The 24,059-nt window shown below is 46.6% G+C and overlaps 1 protein-coding gene across 1 annotated transcript in view; it reads right to left on the reverse strand.

Moving 5' to 3' along the window:
* The window catches only part of Lrrc1 (leucine rich repeat containing 1), a 118,338-nt gene extending 102,558 nt beyond the window's left edge, over nucleotides 1–15,780 (reverse strand). The window contains exon 1 of the mRNA XM_032909372.1: nucleotides 15,359–15,780. Coding sequence (XP_032765263.1) covers nucleotides 15,359–15,517 — 159 coding nt within the window. The 5' untranslated portion in view covers nucleotides 15,518–15,780. The remainder of the gene's footprint in view (nucleotides 1–15,358) is intronic.
* Between the last annotated feature and the right edge of the window lie 8,279 nt (nucleotides 15,781–24,059).

The following is a 24,059-nucleotide window of genomic DNA, read 5'->3' on the forward strand; positions in this document are numbered from 1 at the left end:
TTCCAATTTATGAAGACCAACAAAAGTTGCACATTTATCTCCAACAACAATAAAAAGCTAACCAAACGGTCTTTGGTAGTGGGAATTATGGACTGCTAGTCCCTTAATAAATACATCATGTTGGAAAGCAAGTTTCTTAAAAAGACATGTTGAAATGAAGGGAGCAGGCAACACACTCTACCACGCAGGCCGCGACAGTCAAGTATCTGTGTATCTCCCCATCGGTGAGTCAGCGTGTCATGACTTCGTGTTAGCACACAACCAAATTTCCCAAGTGATCCACAGCCTGCGTCTTTACACTCAGTTCTCTGACCCAACCAGCAAATGTACTTTCAAAGGGCCAGGACATGCACACAAAAATGGCCAGTGACATGCGCAGGCAGCCTGAGGATACCTCCTAAGGAGTTTCAACACTGTTTTGAAATGTGAATAAATTCACAAAGTGGTCATATTGAGGGGCAAGGCATCTACTGAGGTGTGTACACACTTTCTGCTGCTGATTCAATGGAATGGTTCCCCACGACACATAGTCACGCCTCAGTTAACCCACTGAGCTCAAACACACTAAGGAAACAGAGCACAGAATTGTACTCAATCGTTACAGAAAAACAAAACTGACCTACATTTTAGCCAACTAACTTGAGCTGAATTCTGAAAACAAATAAACAAACAAACAAAAACCAAATTAGACAGAGCACAAATGAAGAAGAAAATAAGCTAAAGATGAAAATGCTGTGGACAAGCTGGGACACACACACACACACACACACACACACACACACACACACACACAAGCTGCAGGGCTGGAGAAATGCACAGCTCCTGAGCAGGACCCCAGCTCAGCTGCAGAACCTCTGTTAGCTGCTCACCCCATCTGTAACTCAGATCCAGGAGATCTTACACTTCTGGTCCCCGTGGGCAGCTGCAGTCACAAACATAAACCCACACGTGTACACGTGATGTAAAACTCGACTCGATCTTTAAAAACAGACTGGAGAGTCAGAGAGGGGCTCTAGACATGAAGAAAGAAGCAGGCTTACAAGGTCTCAGAAGGGCGAAAGACTACGCACCCAGCCTGCAGATCCCTGGGCCCCAGGCTTCAGATTACAATCAGGCCCTATTAGCTCCTACTGAAAACTAATTAGCTACTGAGCCGCCTTCCAGGTTGGATGAGGTGACCAAGAATGGGAAGATGCTCCGAGACTCTGGTGTGTGACTCACAAGCACCATCCACGCCGCCTCATTTCCCAGTCCTAAAGTCCAACTTAACATGGACTCACACAATGTGCCTTTCCAAAGTCTTCAAAGGCTGTCCATTTTCAACTTCTTGGGTGCTTAAAAGTCAGGACACTTCGGCACAAGAGTTATTGCCAAGGATGAGGGGCAGGTGGGGCAGCCGTCATAGCTTCACAGGATGAGGACAGACACCACGCCCACCTGGCCATGCTGGGTAGGACAGGTGGAGCTGTCCCCTGTAGACGACGATTTTGGGTTTGCCGCAGGTCCGACTATAGTTAGGTCTTTGGCATACTATAATTTGCCCACCTGGCCCTTCCATGACTTTGTGGCTTGTGGTGGAGTTGACCCACCCACAGAGCAAGCACAGCCACTCCTGGCCATCCTTAAGGCCAGTGGCCAACATACCCCCTGTCTGCTCTTGCCACCTACCCATGAGTCACAAGCCTGGCCTTACCCAGAGCTTCCCCTCCCTTTAACAAATTGTCAAGTTCAATGCCTCAGGTCTGGCTATGGCCTCTTATGTGGCCTCGCCCCGAGACAACCAGTTCCACTTTCATTCTGACCACTCACTTCTCACTGTGACTCCCATCTTTCTCTGCCCAGCCTACAGCATCCCAGTACCTTTCCATCAGAATCCTACAAAGTCTGACCCCTCCTACAGCCACGACTCTCGCATAAGTGGACCTGGTACCCACGTCCGCTTTTCTCTATGCCAGGCTTGCACAGCGGACTACTCCAAAGAAAATGAGATGCAGAGGCTGGCATCTTCAACACTGTGCATGTATCCAACAACATCCCCCCCCTCCAGTTCCCAGAAGCCCCCAGGCTCCACCCCACCTCACTCCCCTAGTAGGCTTTTGATCTTTAGCTTCTCACACTCCTCCTCCCCTCTCCTCAGACTCTGAGCCTAGTAGGCATTCCAACTGAGAATCCCCACTACAGGGACTCCCCACAGCTCCTGTGTCTCAAGTCTGGCTAATCACCAGACTGTCCCTGTTTTGCTTCCATCTCTATCCTGGCTCCCCTCAGATCCATTCATGAGCTGCTATTAGGACACGGTTTCTAAATGCATGTCTTACAAGGCACTCATTCATCCACAGAACGAAAGTCAAGTCCTTTACCTGCATTCTGGGCAACCCAGGACAGGACTCCAACCCTCCTTAAACAAACTGTGCCTTCAGTCTTGCTTCTGTGGTATCCCCTGCCTTTTTCCAGGCTGCCCAGAATCTCCAGAAAGAATCTGTCTGCTGGCTTCTTCACAGCCTGATCTACCCAGCTGTTGATTCCAATGCTAAGCCTGAGACCCTTGAAAAGAGCAACTCTTACAACCTCATGACCCAGTAACTCACATCCAGTAGCACAAAGATCACAAGGCCGCCCTTGTTGGACCTTCATTTAACAAGAAAAAGCATCCATCTTTGGAGTCTGGCAGACTATATATCAACCTTGGCCTAGTCTTTTCCTACCTACACCCTCAAGAAAGCCTTCAGTGTCAGCTTTATTAAAAAAATAAATAAATAAATCCCACAGACCACATCAAGCTGACCTAAGGACCGAATTCTGAGTAAATGCAGCTAGAACACTCCCAGCAGTTAATACACAGCTCCTCTTGGTATTTCAAAAATATAACTGTGGTTTCACTTAACTCCAGGGGGAGGGCAGATTGTCTGGCATGTGGACAACAAAGGCAATGGCTTTAGAAACACTTCCTGCCTTTTGGCCATTTTGCTCCTCATTAACACCCCTGCTAAGAGGCAAGGAGGGGCGGAAATGTCCTTCTGTCAACATGAGTAATGATGTGTTATCGCTGGTGCTACCGCTGACCCTCTGCCAGCAGTATCTGCTGACTCAGCAACACCCCTGCTTTCCACACAGGTAGATAGCAAGCATTTGATATTAATATGGTTGCCACGGGCCAGGGCTGCATAAAGCATACAGTAGACAAACACAGGCTGTGCAGAAGCAAGACTCATGGAGCCTTGTATTGGTTGAGTTTTTGTCAGCTTGGCAAAAGCTAGTCACCTGGGAAGAACCTGAACTGAGAAAATGCCTCCAACAGATTGGCCTGTAGACAAGTCTGTAGGGCATTTTCTTGGCTAATGAATGACGTGGGAGGGCCCAACCCTCTGTGGGTGGTGCCAGCCCTGGGCAGAAAGTCCTGGGTTGTATAAGAAAGCACAGTGAGGTGGCCTGAGAGACAAGGCTGTAAGCAGCACTCCTAGGCTTGAGCTTCAGTTCCTACCTCCATATCCTTTCCCTGAGTTCCTGTCCCGGCCTCCCTCAGTGGTGCACTGTGACCTTCAAGGTAAAATAGACGCTTTCCTCTCCAAGTTGTGTTTGGTCATGGTCTTCACCACAGCAACAGAAAGTAAACTAAACCCAGGCAATCCTTAAAGACTGCTGGAGACACGGACGGCTTAAGAAGGAGGGATCCCAGCATGGGTGGTCTAGAATACAGGCTAAGGAGTTTGTTTATCTGAACTACTCCACAAACAAACAAATAAGTGCATTTTTCAGTACAAAAGGTTTCGTGTGTGTGTGTGTGTGTGTGCACACGTGCACGCCCTTTCCCTGTGATTAAGGCACTGAATTTCCCAATTCAGAGCTGATGACAAGCAGGTAGAAAACAAGCAGATGCACACCTAAGCCTCACCCTTAGTCATAAGCAGAGGCTGGGGAAGGGGAGACATTCCTGGCTGTGGACTGGGGTGGCCTGGGCACAGGACAGGGGCATCAGGAGCAGAAGTGAGAGCACAGGCAGTGATGGAAATTCCACGAGACATGCATCAGCTGAGTGATCTGGACATGTTATAATATCCTACTTACTTAATTTTTGTTCTCTTCAGAATTCCCCAGGCATTTGGTGAGAATAAAATATAGGGAAAGCTCTACGTGCACAGTCATTCTTTTTTGTTTTGTATAATCTGAAAAAGAAATCATTTCTGCTAAGGATTCCTTAACAGATGGTCTCTGTTTCTGGCAGAAGACATACGGTTAAGTGAGAGGGGAAAGCTACCTTCGACTCCATGATGGGAAAGACGGGTGTGTGCAGCACCCCAGCAGGCTCAGCAGGTTCAGGTGCCAACCACTCGCCTGTCTGACACACACCTCACCTCAGACACAGCCACGCACCTACGCACCGTTCCTACCCTCCTTACGCCTACCCACCTGTCCACTCTCAGCAAAAGTGGGATGGAGAAGCTAGGCACTATTCACCCCAGGCTTTCTGACGGCTACAAGCCAACGACTTTGCTGTGCCTTCCCCTTCTGCTTAGGAGGTCACCATGCAAAGCAAGTGACCTACTGACCTAAAACCATTCAGGTTGTGTGAAGTCACCAAAAGTCTCTTTAACCAGAGGCACTTCAGTGGGAGAACTTCTGTTACTTGGACTCCCCTTGTCCTTGACTCCAGCTTTCTCTACTTTGTAGTCTCCACAATGCTCCCAATACCGTGAGCCAACTATATCCTACCAGCCCTGCCCCAGCAGAATAAAATCCTGAAACCAGGAGCTGAAACAAACCTTTGCTCTGTAAGTTGTGTCTGCCAGGTATCCGTCACAGCAAATGCAGTGGGAGCTATGATAAAATGTTCACCTTATTCATTCACAGCAGCGATGGTAGGAGTGTGAAAGCATGTGCACCTCCAGGAAGTATGTTAGGACCCACTTTATGATGCGAGCAGGCATGGTCACGACTAAAAAAACTGTCTGAATCCAACTTCTTGATTTCACGCAAACAGGAATACAACCCCAACCGGTACTAGCAGACATAAGGGAGCGGCGCTCTGAGAAAGCCAGTGCTGCCATCACTGTTTCTAACAAATGCACTTTTGCCGTGAAAATGGGTAAGGACTCAGATGTAAGTTACATCCTGAAGGTGAGAATGCCAGACCCAGGAATGGATGCCACTAATCTTTGAGAGTTTATGCATGAATGCGCTCATTAATACTCGGTGACCTGATTCTGAAAATGATCTCTCGGCTCAATGCTCTTTTTCTTAATGATGCAAAAATAGCCCAAACATCAGGAGTCTCTTTGTTACAGGACAGATGGGACTCTGGCTGAGCGGGGGCTTCGGATGCGCTTGACCTTGAGGCGAGCGAGCAGGAAGATGCAGTGGTCCCCAACTCTTGAGAGACCCTACATCTTCAAATGCCAGCTCTGCTATTTAGTAACTGGGTGGCAAGTGGGGTCCCCAGGGTCCTCATCTGTAAGGAAAAGCTACTTATGAGAAATGGGGACATGGCTGTAGGAGGGCAGAGCAAATTAATCACAGGAAGAGCTTAAAGAGATTGAGGCAAAGGACCCAGAACACACTCGATGTCTCTGTAATTCTCATCACCGGGCTCCCCCTCCTTAATTCTAGGTCTCTTTAAAGCCCACCATGACTCACCAAATCCGTTTATCCAGTCCTCTGCAAATCCGCAAGCTCTCACACTTACCATGTGCCATACACCAATTGGTGACAAGTGAACCTGTCACCTCTGTTTCCCACTGCTACCCCCCTACCCCCCCACCCCCCCACCCCCCCACCCCCGTCTAGACTCTAAAGCACCAAGCCGATCTTCTGCTGTACTGGCATGGTGGCCTACTGTGCATCAGGGCAGGAGTCAGTCTCCTGCAGGGGCCTCGTGAGAGACAGAACCTTGCACACTTACTCTTGTGAGAGACAGAACCTTGAACACTTACTCTTGTGAGAGACAGAACCTTGCACACTTACTCTTGTGAGAGACAGAACCTCGCACACTTACTCTTGTGAGAGACAGAACCTTGCACACTTACTCGTGGCGGCAGCTCCTTTGTCATCAGGAGAATTGCTATGTGTTTATCTACTTACCTGAAGGTTCCAGAGACAAAGATTCCACCTGCTGTGCTGGAAAGAACAAAGCCTGACAGTACAGCCTGTACTCAGTAACTCCTGTGGGGAAGCGGGGAAGGAGCAGAGGGCTTGCTGGGATGCCCGGAAGCCCAGCACCAACACCCTATCAGAGCTGAGCGTATTCCTCAGGAGCACAGAGCCCTGACCTGATCCTGATCCACTGATAATCCCAGCTATCAGTCCCCACACTACAGTTCCCAAATACAATCTCTTGGTTACCAAGTCAGCCTAAAGGGGCATGACCACCTCTGACTTGCTTGAGCTAATGTACTAAAGACGTAAAGTTCTGGCCAGATTCCTCAGATCCTTGCAGCTTTAAAAGCTGAGACAAGCAAGACAAACCACTGACAGGTAAGAAGCATTCGGTATTCAGAATGAATGTGTGGGCTGGGGAGAGCTACACAAGCGCACATGTGAGTGGATTTGTACGGGTGAACCAGAGAAAATCTGCTCATCTTTCTTCCTTAACTGACTCTGGGAATCAACAACTGGCCACAGAAAGAGACTCATTTGGAGTGGCTTCACCTGATTATCAAACCCTTGTTTACAGTGATTAAGCCTAGATTTGCAGTCCCACTAACTTCACTAAGTGCCTCCTGAAGCACGTGTGTAAATATGTGCTCCCTTCCTGGAAGATCAACTTGTGAAATTAGCATCTAAGAAAGTCAGAACACAGAGACCTGGCATTACCACACCCTCGACCATCCCTATAAGAGAACTGGGCAATGACAAGAACCTAAAGTTGTCCCCTAAGTCCGTGCTGATTTCCTCCACCACCATGGAACCGACCATTCATACAACAGGGACAGCTGACAGCCAAGTGCATCTTGGTTTAATCCCCAGGCTCTCTATTGTAGGTAATAATAAAAACAGGCTCTGTGTGTGTGTGTGTGTGTGTGTGTGAGAGAGAGAGAGAGAGAGAGAGAGAGAGAGAGAGAGACAGAGACAGAGACAGAGACAGATAGTGAGGGGGAGGGGAGAGGGAGGGAGAGGAAGGGAGGGAGAGAGAGAGGGAGACAGTGGAGGGGAGAGGGGGGGCCACAGAGACAAACAGGAGTGATAGAGATCAAAGGACAACCTCTAAGAGTCAGGAGATCCTCCTGCCTCCCCATCCCATCTCCTGGCAGAAGCTCACAAGGATGAAAGCCGTATATGCTGCTGTGTGCCCAGCTTTTCCTGGGTCCTGAGTATCCAAACTCAAGATGGCAGGCTTGGGTGGTAAGCACTTTACCCACTGAACTATCTTCCCACCCCTCAAAACCCATTTTAAACTTCATTCACTCCCCAAAAAGAGTCACGGACTTCTCAAGAAAATCACTCAAGTACGGAGTTTATGTCTTGTCTATGCTAGCTGCCTTAATGAGCAACAGAAGCAAACACAAAGCCTGGGGGGGGGGGAGCTTCCATCACTTGTTCTGAATGAAGGAACTGGGATGTTTGCAGTCAAGAGTGGTTATCAGTGGACTGCAGAGCCCACAGAGGGGAAGCAGGCAAGCTTCCCAGGAAAGGGCTTCTCCTGATCTCTGTCCAGTAGGATCAGAGGCAGGTCCAGGCAATAGAGAGGTACAGCAGCGCAGGGTCAGTCCCTGACATGAGGGCACACACCACGGTGCGGTGCATTAGTGACTCAGAGCAGCCAGCTCCTGGGCAGTACAGGCGCAAGGGCAGAGAAAGCGGATGACAAGAATGTTGCCAAACTTACCCTGCAAGTGCAGGGAGGCCACGTAGGAGGCACCGCTCTCCATCTGTGGCTTAGATCGCTCTTACCAAGTATGGAGAAAGAATTCAAAGGTGGGAACAATGAAGGTCTTTGGGCCTCTGTTACTAAACAACATGGCTAAGGATAAAACTGCATTGTCTTTTCCTATCTGCCAACTACTGATCTCTTACTGTACAGGTGCTAAGGCAGTTAATCTTCACTCAACCTTATGAGGTAGGGAATGCCATTCCTTTGTTTCCAAACTTGATCAGAATGAAACACAGGTTCCCTGCAGACTAGAACAATCTCACAACTGCCACGAGTTCAAGGCAGAGATTCAGGCCTGCACAGAAGGCAGAGCGTGAAGGCCAGCAGAGTGGGCTGACTCACAGGGCTATCACACCAAGTGGATGCCCAAGCTTTGTGGTGCCTTTATCCTCCTTGCCACTGTCACCTTGTTCTCCAAAGAGGGCCATGTCAACTCAGACTCTTTTCTCCTAAGCCAGCATTGTGTCATCTTGCAAAAGATAGCTGTCTGCAACGTCCTGTCCACTGTTGGGTCCTCTGAGCTCAGCCGTGGAGAAAAGCAGAGCAAGGAGCTCTTCCAAAGCACACACTGGTACTTGGTCTTCATGCCTACAGGATACTCATCTACACAGGGAATTTCAGAATGCTAAACTTCTCTACCTAACTAAATGGTTTTTAAAGAAAACTAAAACAATTAATGGGTGATATCACTACAAAAGAAATGGGTTTCCTTCTTTCTTTAACTATTTCAAGCATAGTATACAAATCAATCTTATCAGAAAAACCAAACAGGATGATGGCACCCCAGCCCATACTCAATCCAGCTATAGTAACAGCATGAAGCCAGACGTGTGCAGCCAGCATTTTCGAATCAAGTCAAACAGTCTGAATTCACGTCACATCCTGGAAGGTCTGGAAGCTACATCCGGCCCTCACAACTGCCCATCTAAGCTACCTCCCGCACACGCTGACCGTTTCTCTTAATTATGTTTTCCAAAGAAGCGTGAGCTGTGGCAATAAGGGGCCACAGTGGTCCAACCTAACCCAACCATCAAGAAATCATCTAGAGCACTCCATAATTAGGTGCAACGCCTCCTCCCACCCAAAGGAGGCAAATCCATTCCTTGAGATAATTCTATCCCTTGACATTCTTAGAAACAAAAAAAAAAAAAAAAAGCATTTTCCCCCAAATGAGGGAAATCTCTAGAGTCTAGAAGTTATAGCCTTCATAAGTACACTATCCCAACAATCATCAGAGTAAACATACTTCGAAGATTCCAAGGTATTTTAAACTACACACACACACACACACACACACACACACACACACACACACACATTAGATCTTCTAAAATACCACATGCAACAGTAAATTACCATTCCTGTCCACTAAATTACACCTAAGAGAAAGTTAATGGACATCCAGAAGATTTGTCTGTGCTTACTAAGGCCCAACCCATGACTTCCCCACTCTTCATGCACATCTGTGGCAGAAGACAAGTCCTTCTAGCCCTGTGCATGGAATGGAGATGCACACCTGTGAGCCTTGCCCTTGACCTCCGTGGGCATTCTGAGAAAGTCGACTGCACCTCTCTCTAGCTGCCCATCACGCACTGCAGCCCTTCCTCTCCCATGCTCCAGACTTACCACTCGTACTGTTGACATTCTATAAAGTCAGCAGTGTGTTAGCCCCCCAAGTCTACTGAAACATCATGGCACAGTATAGATGTATTCATGTCTCTCACAAGAACAGAGCCCATGAAGTTACCAGGGTCACTATGGGTACACTCATAAACATGATGACGGTATTTACCAGAAAATAGAAAACAATACGCAAGTTCTTCCTACCCACAACACATCTGAGTGGCCATTTTCCTCCCAAGGCGAAGCCTACATTCAAAACTCACAACGTTTTAGTTGAATGAAGGCACCCCACACTGAAGGGAAATAACATCAACAAAAGAAAGACAGGTCCAGTTGGGTCAGCATGACAGGAAGGTGATGCAGAGACTAAGAACTCCAGGAATAAACATCTCAGGGCCTTGTCCCTATCCTTCCTACAAATAACATCAGCATTCCTCTGGCCACATCATGGAGGGGCTCCTGACTCAGCTCCCAACATGATCCTTCTACCCCCAGGAACCACCTTCCTAAGATGCCCAGCCACAGCCTCCTCTGCTAACAGGGCAGGTTCAACCCCACTACAGGGTGGCCTCCACCCTCAGGCGGCCCCTTCCATCTCCACACCTGGTCTTCCCTCTCTCTATTCCATTCTGAATCACCACCTCTAAAGCTTTCTCTCATTTCCCCCAAAAGCACGAAACTCCTCAAAGCTCTAGCAGCCTCCAATAGAGACTCCCAAATGTCCCCCATTGCCAGCCTTCCCTGCCTCCCAGGCAGGTCACTCATTGGGCGAGCGTGCGTGTGGGGGCGGGAAGGGGGAAGGTGTGGGGGTAGGGGGGTAAGTCTAATAATCACATCCTCTTAACTTTCTTAAGTATTTCCCTGCATTTGAAAAACTGAAAGTATAATGGCTAACACGGGTTGTTATGCTGCCCAGGGAAAATGATTTGTGTAAAGAACCCACTACAAAGGCTGGAACTTGGTGAGGGCCGGCTATAACAATCATGTCACAGATACTATCTAAATGCTTCTCAGACTCCACTCTACTAACCCGGGAAATTACGCCTTCTCTAGCTTGGTTTCCTCACCTCTGAGTGCAGGGACTAAGGAGATCTATGGGGAAGGCGTGAAGCAGCACAGAAAGCAGTCAGGAAGCCATAAAGTGCTAGACTGTGTAGTAATACCGGGATGGCTGAGAAATGAACTGCTTCTCTAACTGGAGAAATGTGTGGATCAGTAGGGGAAACATCCCCTTCAATCCCCTTTCTAATCCCATTCCTCAAGTGTGTAATTGGCCTTTTATTGACTAATTGAATCCTTTATTAATACACTCACTTAAGTAGACAGGTCTATCACCCATGCCTCAGCTCTTCCGTAACCAGGAAGTGAGATAACTCTAAAAACCCAACAAAGACAAGAGAGGAGACCTCAACAATAACTTGACATCACACAGCAACTGAACAGTTTGTAGACGCTACAATTTCGGCTGCTCGAAATGTGTTAAGTAATATTAAACCAGGTGCGGGTCCTTGGGATTTAACACCACAGAGGCTGTTAGCCCTTCCACTCTCTGTCATGTCTCTCTAATCAAATGCAGTAGATTCTCTTCTCTTCCAACTCCAGGCATCGCCTGACTCTCATACAGCCGCATCGACTCTTCCCTCACCAGCTGTGACCAATAAAAGGCGCGCTCAGATAAAGCTATGCAATTACAATTACTCATTTATAAAGTCATCTGGACGTTACAGGATGTGCGATTTCTCTAATTGCTGAAAACCATATCGAAAATTTAATTAGGGTTTTGACAAACTCCTTAAAGGGGGAGGGGCCCTTCGCACTTCAATTAAGAAACACTGTAAGATGTTCTGGCCACAGTATTTATAAAGATGGCTCACAGTGGTCTGCTAAAGCCTCAGACTAACCCTCTAAGGCAGGCAGTAATCTTAACATCGGCAGAAAGTAAGGCTGGAGGAGAGTATCCGGGAGATAGAGCCCTGACCTCAACTATCTAAATCCAGCATGTGGGCCACGCTGCTGTCCCTTCAAGACAAGGGCCTTGGTAAAAGATGACCAAAAGGCCATATGAATCCAGGTGAAACCACGGAAGTGAGTGTGAGAGACTGAGAAGAAAGAAGATATTTGAGGAAAAACAGGCCATGGAGAGAAGACAGAGAGGAAAATCAGTCAAAGTTGGAAACGGGGAAGATGGATGCCCCGTCCCTCAGAAATGGAATTCCAAGGAGAAACACCATTTCCAAAGAGAAGACCTGACTGAAACATGGCTAACTTGTTCTGAAAAGGGATGATGGCCCCTTGTCAGAGCAAGCTAGAGGGGCTAAAACTGAAGTCACGTTCATAGCAAATGTTCAGAGTACAAGAATTACTTCAAAAGTGGTCAAGTGTCTTCTAGTACCAGGAGAGATGGCGGTCAAAGCCTTCCAAGGAAAGACAAGTGATTTCTACAGACTTGTTCGTCGAGTCACAGGAAGGGAATTTCGATGGCCAAGAAGGTAGGCAGCTTTCTGAGGTCAACACATGAGGACTCATTAACCGATGCCAGACTCTTCTGTCGCAGAGATAACAAGCACTTGAGGGCCCACAGTGTACCACACAGTGGCCTAGGTTCAGCCATGAACACCCCTGCCCTTGTGGAGGTAATGATTTAGCTGGGTAGACAGACGAGGGACACGTAAGCATATATGGTTTGAGCTTAGGTCATGATAACTGCCCTAGAACCAGCAAACAAGTAAGTCAGGATATGAGAAAGAATAAGGGGTGGGGGACTGGTGTTTGAAATACTTTCATGGGACAATCAACAAAAGATTAGCTACAGGCCAAGGGGAGACAGCAGAAAATTCTCGAAAAGTAACTGTTTATTGAGCAAGCCCTCCTGGGCACAGGGCTGGGGCTCTCGTGCTTGCAGGAGAGAACAAAGGCATTGCAGGCACTTCAAGGAGTTAAGAGTGGGATTGTTAGTGCAGACAACAAAAGAATCTAGCTGCAGGGACAGCTGAAGCCAGATGTCAGATGGAATGACTGACACCCAACCAAAGGCAAGCTCAAGACAGGGTCCTGACCCTCAACCTGCACTGCTGAGAAGCCAGCACAATGCTCGGCTGCTTCTGAAGTAGATTAGGTAAGTTACTACCAATGTGTCTGTGGCCGGTGAGTCGGCAGAGGAGATGAGGTACCCTCCCCACCCCATACTCACATCAGTATTTAAGTCATCAGTCTCCCTCCCCACAAGACTGGGAACAGCTCATAAGAATCATGGCTTCTTTAATCTCTATACTCTTTTTTTTTTTTTTCCCTTTTTTTTTCTGGGGCTGGGAACCGAACCCAGGACCTTGCGCTTCCTAGGCAAGTGCTCTACCACTGAGCCAAATCCCCAACCCCCTCTATACTTTTAATAATTAGTAAGTGATGGTACCTTAATAAATGTTTAACAAGGCCCAGTCTAAGTCACATGACTCAAAAGGGAGGGTCTAAATAAAGAGCTAAGGTTTCCTGGGCGTGTGAAGCAGAACAGGCCAGTCTCATCCTCTGTGTTCAATGTGGCTGCAGTTGTCTGACTCGTCTGCAAACAGAGGTAGCCAGACACTGCCTCCATCCAACAAAGTACAGAGCCCTGAGAAAAAGCGCTGCAGTTCCGCGTCTCAATTTGTAAATGAAAATGTTGGAGCAAATGAGAGGTTGCAGACCTTTCAGTGGAGAGAAGGTATCTATCATTATCCCAAAGCCTGATGCCCAGGTAGAGGGTGCAGGCCTCCCTGCTGGATGTGCTCCCAAATTATAGGCAATAAAACACACAGCTGGTATGGCCGGCACACTAAGAATCTTTGAAGCTTTCCAGCAAGAGGGGTGATATGGTAATGAGCAGACAGGAGCTGGGGGTTAGAAGCCAGACGCACCAGTGAGCAGTAGTAATGAGTTACATGATCTCAGACATGAGCAATGGCTAGCCCAGGGAAAGACTGAAGGAAACAGACTGTCAAGGTAGTTGTTGTTCTTGTCTAGCATGTACAAACCCAACAGTCTGAGTAAAATAAGACAGAGAGGAATCCATTTTACAGGACCTTGATTGAAGGCTATTAGAGCAACACTTGCCAATAAGGAAGGCCATCCTCTGGCTTTGAAATGTTTATTTAGTGTATTTACAGAATGCCATCAGACCTTATTTTGAGTCTCGGAGTTGTCATTTACCAACTACAGAAATACCTGCCACTTTCAAAATTCTCGGTCTCCTATGCCTAGCAAAACTCTCCAGCACTACAGAAAAACTGACAAATTACAGAAGAGAGAGAAGAGCCAATCCAACTCAAAGAAAGCTTCCAATTCCACAATAAAACACAAATACTACAGAAAGCACTGGAAAGTCAAGAGCTATTTACTAAGTCTTTTAGTAACTTTATTTCAAATCCCTTTAAGAGCCTTAAGTAACATTTGCTACATTTCAAAAATTATACAACTTAAAGCTTACCACTTAAGAAAAATATAGCAAAGCTAAAAACCAGATCCTGTGTTTGAAAATGCCTGCAAAATAATACACGCCTGAGGGAACTGGATGGTTTTTCTACTGAATTAAATTAAGGGGTGGGAGGGGTGTGCTACAGATGTCCTAGTGAGGGTAATCTTTGCGATTACACAGAGGTGGCCATGGGAACCAAGGAAAGTTAATTCAAGATGAACTATACACTTGAGGTGTTGAGAGAAACACACTTCGAATTTTCTAAACTCTGTCAGCACTGGAGATCGTTATCAGCCCGTGTTCCAACAAACCAGAAATCTGATCAGAGTTTCTTTGAAAATGGCAGGACATTAGCGTTACCAAAGGACAAACACGGCATTTACATTCCGAGACTAAGGTCTTTAGGCTCTCTGGGCCTCCCAGCAGTCTTCCATTTCCTGCACCTTTGGATTGCCACAGGCTTACTTCCTCCGTACACCTGGGTTAGGGATGCGTCCTCTTTAACAGTTAAAGCTAAAATCCTGAGGAAAATTCAAGGGTTAAAAGTTCAGCGTCTACCCAGCCCGGACCCTTCTAGAAGCGCAATCAGTATCTGTCACTGGCCAAGTTCGGTCCGGCAGATGATTATTTTTTCGTAAACAACTCTGAATAGGTACGGCGTTAGTAATGGGACGGATCCAAGCAAGCTCTGTTGTGGCGGAAAGGCGGCAGCAGCAGCAGCAGCAGCAGCAGCAGGGCTGACTCGCAGCGGGAGCCACTATACACGTTCATCGCAGTTCCAACCACGCAACAGGTCCACGCACGCAGTGCCCCAGCGGCGGGAACCTGGGCACCTGCAGCAGCTCTCTCCTCCTGCCCAGCACTCCAACGCCGCCATGGGGCCACTGAGGCTGACAAAGCGCCATCTCTCCAGGGCACAGCCCACAGAGATAAGGCCAGGGGCACATTCCTTACAGATGCCGAGATACTAAAGCTTACTTTCGCGCTGCTCGGTCCCAGTGTCCTCTGGAACCTGCTTTAAGCCCAAAGTGAGGAGCCCCGGGCCACTAGCTGGAGAACTGGCTGCTAGCCGATCGGCCCCGGGGCGTGATGGGGCGCATGGTCGCCCCCAGCTGGGAACAGTGTGAGCTACCTGGCTTCTCACCTACCCACCTAAACGGCGTTAGTTCCCAGACCTGGATCTAAGCTACTTAGTGGGCCAGAACGGTTCTCCACTCACCAAGTAACTACTTGTTAAATACCAAGTCTTTCGGTATAAATGGAAAAGAACTTTTATTCGAGGATGGGGTTAATCGGGAAGGAGAGAGGGACAGGGGCGGTTGAGGAGCAGTAGTGGTTCCCCACTGGCCAGTCTCCCGAAGCGAAGCAGTCAGCGGAGGATGGCACGGACCCGGCCAACGCGCCAGGTGAAGGCGGGCACTCACCTCGGGGAGCTCCCGGAGCTGGTTGGCGTCCAGCAGCAGCTCCTCCAGGCTGCGGGCATAGCGATAGATCTCCTCCGGGACGTAGACCAGCGAGCAGTGGCGCTTGTCGATGGCCTCCACATGACGGTTGCACCGCCACAGGGGAATGCAGTGGAACATCGCCGCCTCCAACACCCGAGTCGTGTCCCGCCGAGCCGCGGAGCCCGGGGCTCGGAGCCCGCTCCGCCCGGCCGCCCCGCTGCTCCCGGCCCGCCGCCCGCTCCGCACTCGTTGCTGGCCCCAAGCTCGCTCGCGCCTCGCAAGGGCTCCACGGTTCCGAACGTTCTGAGGAAGCCGCGGGAACCCTCGCCGCGTCCCGCGCCTTCGCCACAGTCGGAGCGTCCCCTCCCACCGCCCCCTCCGCCGCGCTCCGCTTCCTACTCGCGGCCGCCGCGCACTGGGCATGCGCACACGGCCGCATGCGGAGGGCGTGTCCCGGCCGGAGATGCTCCGCTCCGGGTTTTCCTGGAGACCCGGCTCCCCCGAGGGTCGGGAGACGGTGCTCCTGCGGTCCCCTCCTCCGCGGGCATTCGCACAGCGTGCGACTCTAGAGGGAGCCGCGCCCCAAAAAGGTCCGAAGGTGGGCAGGAACGGAAGGCCAGAGAGAGCAGAACTACTTCGGAGTTTTCATTTTACTCACCGTGCCTTTTTTTCCCCTTGCTCCCCTTCCCCAAAACAACTTTCTCTTCCGGGGTCAGGAAGTACCGCCCCGCCGCGTACCTTGAGCGCCGGGTAGCGAAGGAGTCGGTTCTGGCTTTCAGACACCCCCTTCTCCCCGCCCAGCTTGTGCCCTGTGTCCACACACAACTCGCCGGCCCGCCCTATGATCTGAGCATCTTCGGTGAACAGGACTTATCTGGGGTGTACGCGTCACCCACTTCCTGGTGCCACCAAAAGCATGGATGTCAGTCTTCAAAAATCTTCTAAAAGATGCTCCGAGAAGAAAAGAGATGGCAAAGATGCTCTTCTGCACCTTGGCCAGATGTTGTGCTTTGGGGCTAACCTGGGCTCAAGTACAGAAAGCACTGACGCAGGAAGCCAGATGAACGTTCCTATGGCTGGCTCCTGTATTTCTTCGACAGCACCCTGCGTCTTACAAAGGGGAAGCACGACTCTTCCTTTGCTCCACACACGGTCTTATTACCACAGCCAGACATTTGAACCCCTCTTCTTCTGTTCGCAGTCAACTATTCAGAATAGCCAAAGTCACTCCCTCATGAACAGTTGTTGATTCGGTCTAGGTCAAATACAATAGGGATAGACTGTTTTAAGAGTCTTCTCTGACTCCCCACCCAGCAACGAAGCCCAGTGCTCCCACAACTCAAATTTGGAGTCACCGACAGCACACTATGCGGAAGACTGAAAACTGAGTTTGCTCAGTATCCAAAGCAGAGTTTGCTCTGAAACTTTTCATTGTTTCTTCAGTACTTCTAACTGCACAGGGTGGAGAGGGGAAGGGACACATAACGGCTACATCTCTAGCAAGAGGATCTCTTCATAGATGAGGGAGGAAATTTGACTTGTTTCTACCTCAGGATTATCATCTAGGCCACTCTGCCGGCTTCACCTTTTAAGCTGACTTGGTGCCTGCATTCTTGAGGAGGACTTTGAGCCTCTCTCTACTCCTCCTTCATTCTTGCATTCCAGAAGCGTGTACAAAGCCCACTTTCTGCCACCTCCCATGGAAAACTCTGGTTCCTGATTGAGACATCCAAGAAGACACGTCACTTACTAACTTTGTGGGTTTTCCAAGTGCATTATTTTTTTAGTTATAGAAAGCTGACCTACTCAGTTTAATGTTGATTTTTCAGAAATACACAGACTAGTTTTAATAAATTATAAGTAGGCTTTTTAAATATGTCAGGCCTTTTAAGGATTCCAACCTGAATAAGCATTCCTTATTCCTCTCTGTGTTGTGATCCTGTTCTTCTTATTTCCAAAGACGCTGTGGCCTTCTGAACAGCTCACCTGCTCTGCAGATCCTGGGAACCAGTCCAGGTGACTTAACTGCCAGATTTGATTCCAGTCTACTCTGTGTTCTAGTTTGTTTCCTACTGGTGAGATAAACACAATGACAAAAAGTATCCTGGGGAGGAAGGGTTCGTTGGCTTACATTTCTGGATCACAGTCCATCCTTCGGGGAAGCCAAACCAGGAACCCAAGCAGGACAGGAACCTGGAGACAAAAACTGAAGCAAAGGTCATAGAGGAATAAGTTACTCGCTTGTTCAATTTTTTTATACCACCTAGGACCACCAGTGTATGGGTGGCACCAACCATCATGAGCCGGGCCCTCCCAATTAATCTTTGATCAAGAAAATGCTTTACAGACTTGCCTTAGGTCCATCTTATGGAGACATTTTCTCAGTTGAGATTCCCTTCTCCTAGATGACCCTACCTTGTGTCAAGTTAACAACTAGGAGATGAAGGATTATTTGGCTTGAATGTTAGGATCATGATCCACCCTTAGGGGAAGCAAGGACAGGAACTCAAAGCAGGAACGGAAGCAGAGATGATGGGGGGGAAAGGTCTTGCTTATTTTCTTGCTTTCTGTGGTTTACTAAGCATGCTTTCTTACCTAACTCAGAACCACCTCCCCACTGGGGACATATCATTCAGGAGAGTTTACTGCATAACAGCAGATAATACATGTAGACATGATTCACCAGACACATGCTAGATCCTAGAAATGTAACAAAGAAAGATATCCTTTTCCCAGAGAGAATGAAAATGGTGCAATTAATGACTTGTTATTTTAATTCCTTTTCCTGTAAAACGGTAAAATCATTACTTTTTTTTTTTTAAGCTATAACTCCAAAGTGCCATCTGGTAAGATGGAAATGACTGGGAATTCAGAAATGCGGACATGTAAATTTTGAAATGAGCGTGAGAAATCACTATTTAGCCAATGGAGTAAAAAGAAACCAAACAAAACAAAACCACTCAGGATCCTAAGTGTTAGTGAAGATACAGCGTAGCAAGCACTCAAGCATTGCTGACATGAGAGTAAACTGTTGAAAGCAAGATTTAAAACAATGTGAGTTTTCTCTCTGTGTGTCTGCCCTAATGATTCATCCATTCCACACACAGAAAACAGCTCTGTGCTGTAAGTTTTCTTTCAAAATCCATCATAATTTCATTAGTATTAGTCGAAATATTGAAACAACTAAATTTTCATCAACAGATTAAAAATGAAGCCTGTAGAAACAATGGGAAAAGAGAAAATAAACCATTAAAACATGTTAACAAATCTATCTCAAAAGATTATATCCACAAAAAAAGCCATGAACTGGACTGCTGAGTGCATCTAGTTTGCATGTGAATGGGAGAGCGGCCTAGATGGCAAATGGCTCAAGAGAATGTAGGAAGTGATGGAACTGTTTATTTAGGTAGTAGTTGCGTACATGTGTTCATTTATTAAACTCCTAAAACAATCTACTTATAATAGAAACCTTTAACCATACAATATATATACACATATATGTATTTATATAAATGTGTTTACATTTTTAATTAATGAATAAGAGGCTGGCAAGATGGCGGCGGTAGGGGGGGTCAAGCACTTGATACTACACAGACTTGAAGGCCTGACTTTGGCTGCCCAACACCTATATAAAATCCAAGTATGGCTGCAAGCTCCAGGTTCAGTAATAGACCCTGCCTCAAGGGGATAAGGAAGAACAAAAGACAGAACACATGATATCCCCTCCTAGCCTCCTTATACAGGAGTGACAGGATGATGCACGCCGCAGTGCGCGCGCACGTGTACACACACACACACACACACACACACACACACACACACACACACAGGTAAATGTATCCCACAGGCAATTGTAAATTAAATCCTAGGCTAAGAATCACATTACAGTATGTGGTTACTAAGTATCTGCGACATGCCAGCCACTGGGTTACTTTTCTGGGAAACAAAAGGAGTGACAGACCTTGGAGTCTTCCTGGAAGAAAGGCTCTTGTCTAGGGAATGGTATCAAGATAGAAACTATAGTGGAATAGAGGGTCGTTTTCCCTATTCTAGAAAATCTATCAAGAGGCTCACCTTTTTGTTTTGGGAAGGAACACAGGAGTGACCCTCTGAGGATGTATACACAGGAGTGACCTTCTGAGGATGTATACACAGATCAAAGAACTAATCAAATCACATGCAAAGCTTGACACTGAGAAAACAGCTCAATTTGCATAAAACCCCAGGGCACCCTGAATAAAATCAAACTCTCAGACTTTAATCATGCTTCTCCAGATTTAAATTTAAGAATATTTTCCCAAAGATACAAGACATTGAAACCGTTCAGAAGCCTATACAACTCTATAAATGAGTAGTTTAGAATTCATCAATTATCATCAGAAGCAAGGCCGCTGCCTGAAATCTTTGATTTCCAATTAGTGCTTAAAGTTTTTCCTCTTCTCTTGGTTTTTATAAAAATTACGTGTGTGTGTGTGTGCGCGCCCCACACTTGAATATGACAATTTAGGTTATCAGGCCTAGAGCCTTTACCCGCTGACCGTGGCCCCTTCCCTTGTTTTTCCATTGAAACATGTATTGAATTTACACTCAAGTTAGTCCAGAAATTGTTGTAGTTACGTTTTCTGTCTTATTTTTTGTTTTCTGTTGATACCATCTGTATCTCCTCCTCCCTTCCCTTGTAGAACAGTTGTTTCCTCTGAATTGAAACATTCCCTCCGAGTGGACAAAGAGGCAGTAAACAAACATCCCAGTCTGGGAAGAGAGAAGTTGAAATATAATGGAAGTTCCCTAAACAAATTTATAGACACAGTGGACAGCTGCTGGGAGGAGAGACCTACCAGCCAAGCTACCCAGAGGAGCTTTCCCGGGGTCTGCTTGCTCCAGGATTCCAGCTTTCATGAGTTATCACCGGTCCTGGGGTGGACTTTTGAAGAAAGTAGCTGCTTTTAAGTCATCCCCACTCCTATAAGGAACGTCCCACCATACTCCTGTTAGTAACCCCAGTTAACTTGATCTGTGACCCCTTTCTGGGGTGGATATACCTGCGTGTGTGTCTCCCTCACAGGACATTTTCTTTTCCTGCTATCTTGCTATCTTGACTGTATTTTCAGACTGCATTTTATGACGTCCACTAGTGACAGTGGTTGCTCTAGCGAACAGAGTGTACATCTTTACATTTTCGCAGTCTGGCTGAACAATAGAAGCAGAAATTGTTGGTCTCTTCTGACTGGGTGCCTGGTATAAGGAGAAGGAAATTGAGAAGGCAAGCTACATCTTTCATTGAGGGTTCCTGGATAGCACCCCATTTTGTTGGGGGAATCCGTCGGTTATGTGCATGATGTGCAGTTAGTCAGCACAAAGACATATCTAAAATGAAAGTCACAGAGCTTTTTGAATCTTATCCAGATTATTGTATGAATCTGTGCCTGTGGTTGTTACCTGTTTCGTTTTTGTAAAAGTGTTCTGAGGTACTGAATTTTTATAATGTCTATTTCGTTAAAAATTCTGTAGATGGCGTACAGTTACTCATCTCTATATATGTAGATCTATTTATGAACTTTTTATAAATGAACATTTTAACATTTCTAATTCAGATGCAGCATCCTGCAAGAACTAAGAGCAGAGAAAAACTAACCTAGACTCTGAAAGCCGGAGGCCTTGTGACGTAAACACACTTCACCTGATGAGCGTCTGACCCCTCAGGGCACTAGCTGACTAGAGGTCAGAATAGCCAGACACTAGTGTGGCTAGGGAGGCCCCAAATCAGTCCTACAGAGCATGTCTGCAGTGAGGTGGGAAAAGCGGTGACTATGAGGCCCAGGTTCTAGTCCAAGTGCCAAGACTCTGTGGGTTCTCATGAGGTGGGGAGCCTCGTTAAGTCGTGTGGAATACAGAATATAACTGCAGGTCTCTTTGGTTCTTCCAAGCCTGAAGACATGAGCTCGGTTCCCACAACCCACACAGTGGAAGGAAATTATTGACTCCTGCAAGTTATCCTCTGACCCAACATGCACAGAGGAGTGGCATGAACACACACACATACACACACACACTCCACACACTTTTTTTAAATAAATAAATTTGAGCAAATAACTAAATAAAATCTATTCTAGAAGTTATTGTTCTATAAAAAGCACACCTATATGAATAGTAATTGTTACTTTCTTTTAAGTTTTTAGATGTTTAACATTTAACAATAATAAATAACATTTATTATTTAAGTTTAACATTTGTTTTTAACATTTAACATTAGATTATTTTACATTTATTAAGTTTTAAACCTGTTTTAATATTTATAACATTTTTAACATTTAACACTAACTTTTAACATTTATAACGTTTATTAGGTTTTTTTCCGGTAGCATACAAAGCTGTGGATTTCACTGTGACGTTTCATGTCCCTGCCTCTATGACATTATACTTTGCTTCTATTCTTATCATCAGTGCCCTCTTGTCTGTCCTCTTCCTTTATTAGTCCCCTTCCTCATCCCAGCAGCCCCTCCCTCCTCCTGCTTGTAGCTTGTATCATACTCATCCCGTCACCTTTTCTTGTGACTTCCCCTTTCAGACTTTTCTTCCCCTTTTATACCCTCTTGCTATATCCACACTACAACACACACACACACACACACACACACACACACACACACACACACACACACACACCAATCTGTGTTTTATATATGAGCGAAGCCATAGCATGTCTTTCTGAGTCTGGCTTCTCTCGCTTAATGTGATGCTCTCCATCCATTTTCCATCATCCTCTACAGCTGAATAACAACGCCCCCACCGTCCATGTACCAACTGCCTTCACTTACCTCCTGAGGGACTTGTAGGTTTGTTCCACATCTTGACTGTGTAAGTAGTGCATCAGTAAACGTGGGTGTGCAGATCTCAGCAGAAGACTTAAGTCCTCCAGGTACACACAGGGACTGGTGCAGCTCGGTTGACATATGATTATTTTGAAGTTCATGAGTGACCTGAATACTTCTTTCCAACATAGCTGCATCAGACCGACATTCCCCCAGCAGAATTAAAATATTCCATTCACCCCATACCTTCACTAGTAGTTTTATGTTTTCGTCCTTTGTCTTCTTGTTTGTTGTTGCTTTTTTTTATTTTATGTTTTCTAAATACCAAATGTAATAAATTCATAAATACATGCTGGATAAAAATGCAAAATCACAACGAAAAGGCAATACCTTAACAAAACCCCTCTGTGTTGCCCATTTTTATTGGCAGAATAACTATAAAAGCAGATTTTTTTGCTGTTTTTTTTTTTCTGAGAGACAGTCCAATCCCTGTTAGAGAAAAGCGAAGAGAAAACTCAAGTAGACATTTGAGAAGCTGGCACATGTTATCATCCAGTGGTGCTGTCTATTCGTCCCTGTGTGTATGTTTGTGCAAGCATCATAAACCAACGGCATGGACACCAAACACAACGCCACAACAGCTCACACTGGGAAACACGCTGGGTGACAGATGAGACCAAGAGAGACCAAGAGGCAATGTAGACACAGGAATGAGGCTTCCCTACCAAGGAGGGGTAATGATGTAACAGTTTAAGTTTCTCTTAAAAGGACAGACACTGAGAATTGTTGGACCCTGAATGCATGTTCACTGTTTCACAGGGACGGCTGAGCCGTGCTACAGAAATGACGAACAGTCCCTTCACCTACATCTGGGTATTCGTCCAACCCTCTAATGAAAAAAAAAAAAACTTAATGGAGTCTTATTACTATAGAACATTCTTCTGTGTGTAAATATTTCTTTCCTTCTCAAACTAAAATTTTAAAGTAAAATGTTCTCGTAGTTCACAAGCAGACACATCAGCCGCCTCTGATATCATATGTGATTCAAAGTAGCCACTGCATTGTTTTCAAAAGGACGAGACCAAATACAATCTAGTACTCTCTGCACCCATCAGATACTCCTCCTGGTGAAGAGTCACCCACTTAGAAGCCCCATGAGGTATCAGGGCTTTTCAGTGAGGTTGTGAAAGCAGTGTTAGTGTTTTGGAAGGGTTTCCAACCCTTGTCAAGATTCATAGTTTTGGTAGACACCCTGAACCCAGGGTAGACATATGAACCGAATGGACTGGTAAATCCTGATGACCAGTTTAGGACCACAAGTAACAACATCAATACTTTCATGGATGGACTGGAGTATTTATTTTCTCACCATCTCTGTCAAAAGCCAGTTCGATGGTTGCAGTTAGGGTCACTAATTGAAATTAAGACCTCTAGATGTGATCTCCCTGTCAATCACAACTGGCCCCTTGGCAGTGTGTGACTTCAGGAGGATCCTCTGGTCCAAGCTCAACATTGTCCCGTGCTTTCATGGCAGGTATTTGGAATCTCCTTGCGTTGTTGCTTACGAACTTCAAAATCCCAATCCGCGTTTCACTCCCTTCGTACTGAGACCCCAGAGGTAGGTGACAGGATGCTCTCACTAGCCTGGCCCTCATTATGTACCAGCCTTAGGACACACCACCCTGATCTTCAGCCCCTCTGTTATGTGTCTCTTTTGGGGCAGCCACATGTTGATCGAAAGCTGGCTCTTTTTTATGGCCCTGTATCCTCTGTGCTTGTAATTTGAGTTTGTCATCGTCTTGACAATGCAGTCCACTGCCTTGGTTTCAATACCGAGGATAATCAAGCTACGAATCACAGATCATAAA

The sequence above is a fragment of the Rattus rattus genome, chromosome 8 (assembly GCF_011064425.1).
Source record: "Rattus rattus isolate New Zealand chromosome 8, Rrattus_CSIRO_v1, whole genome shotgun sequence".
NCBI classification, from domain to species: Eukaryota; Metazoa; Chordata; class Mammalia; order Rodentia; family Muridae; genus Rattus; species Rattus rattus.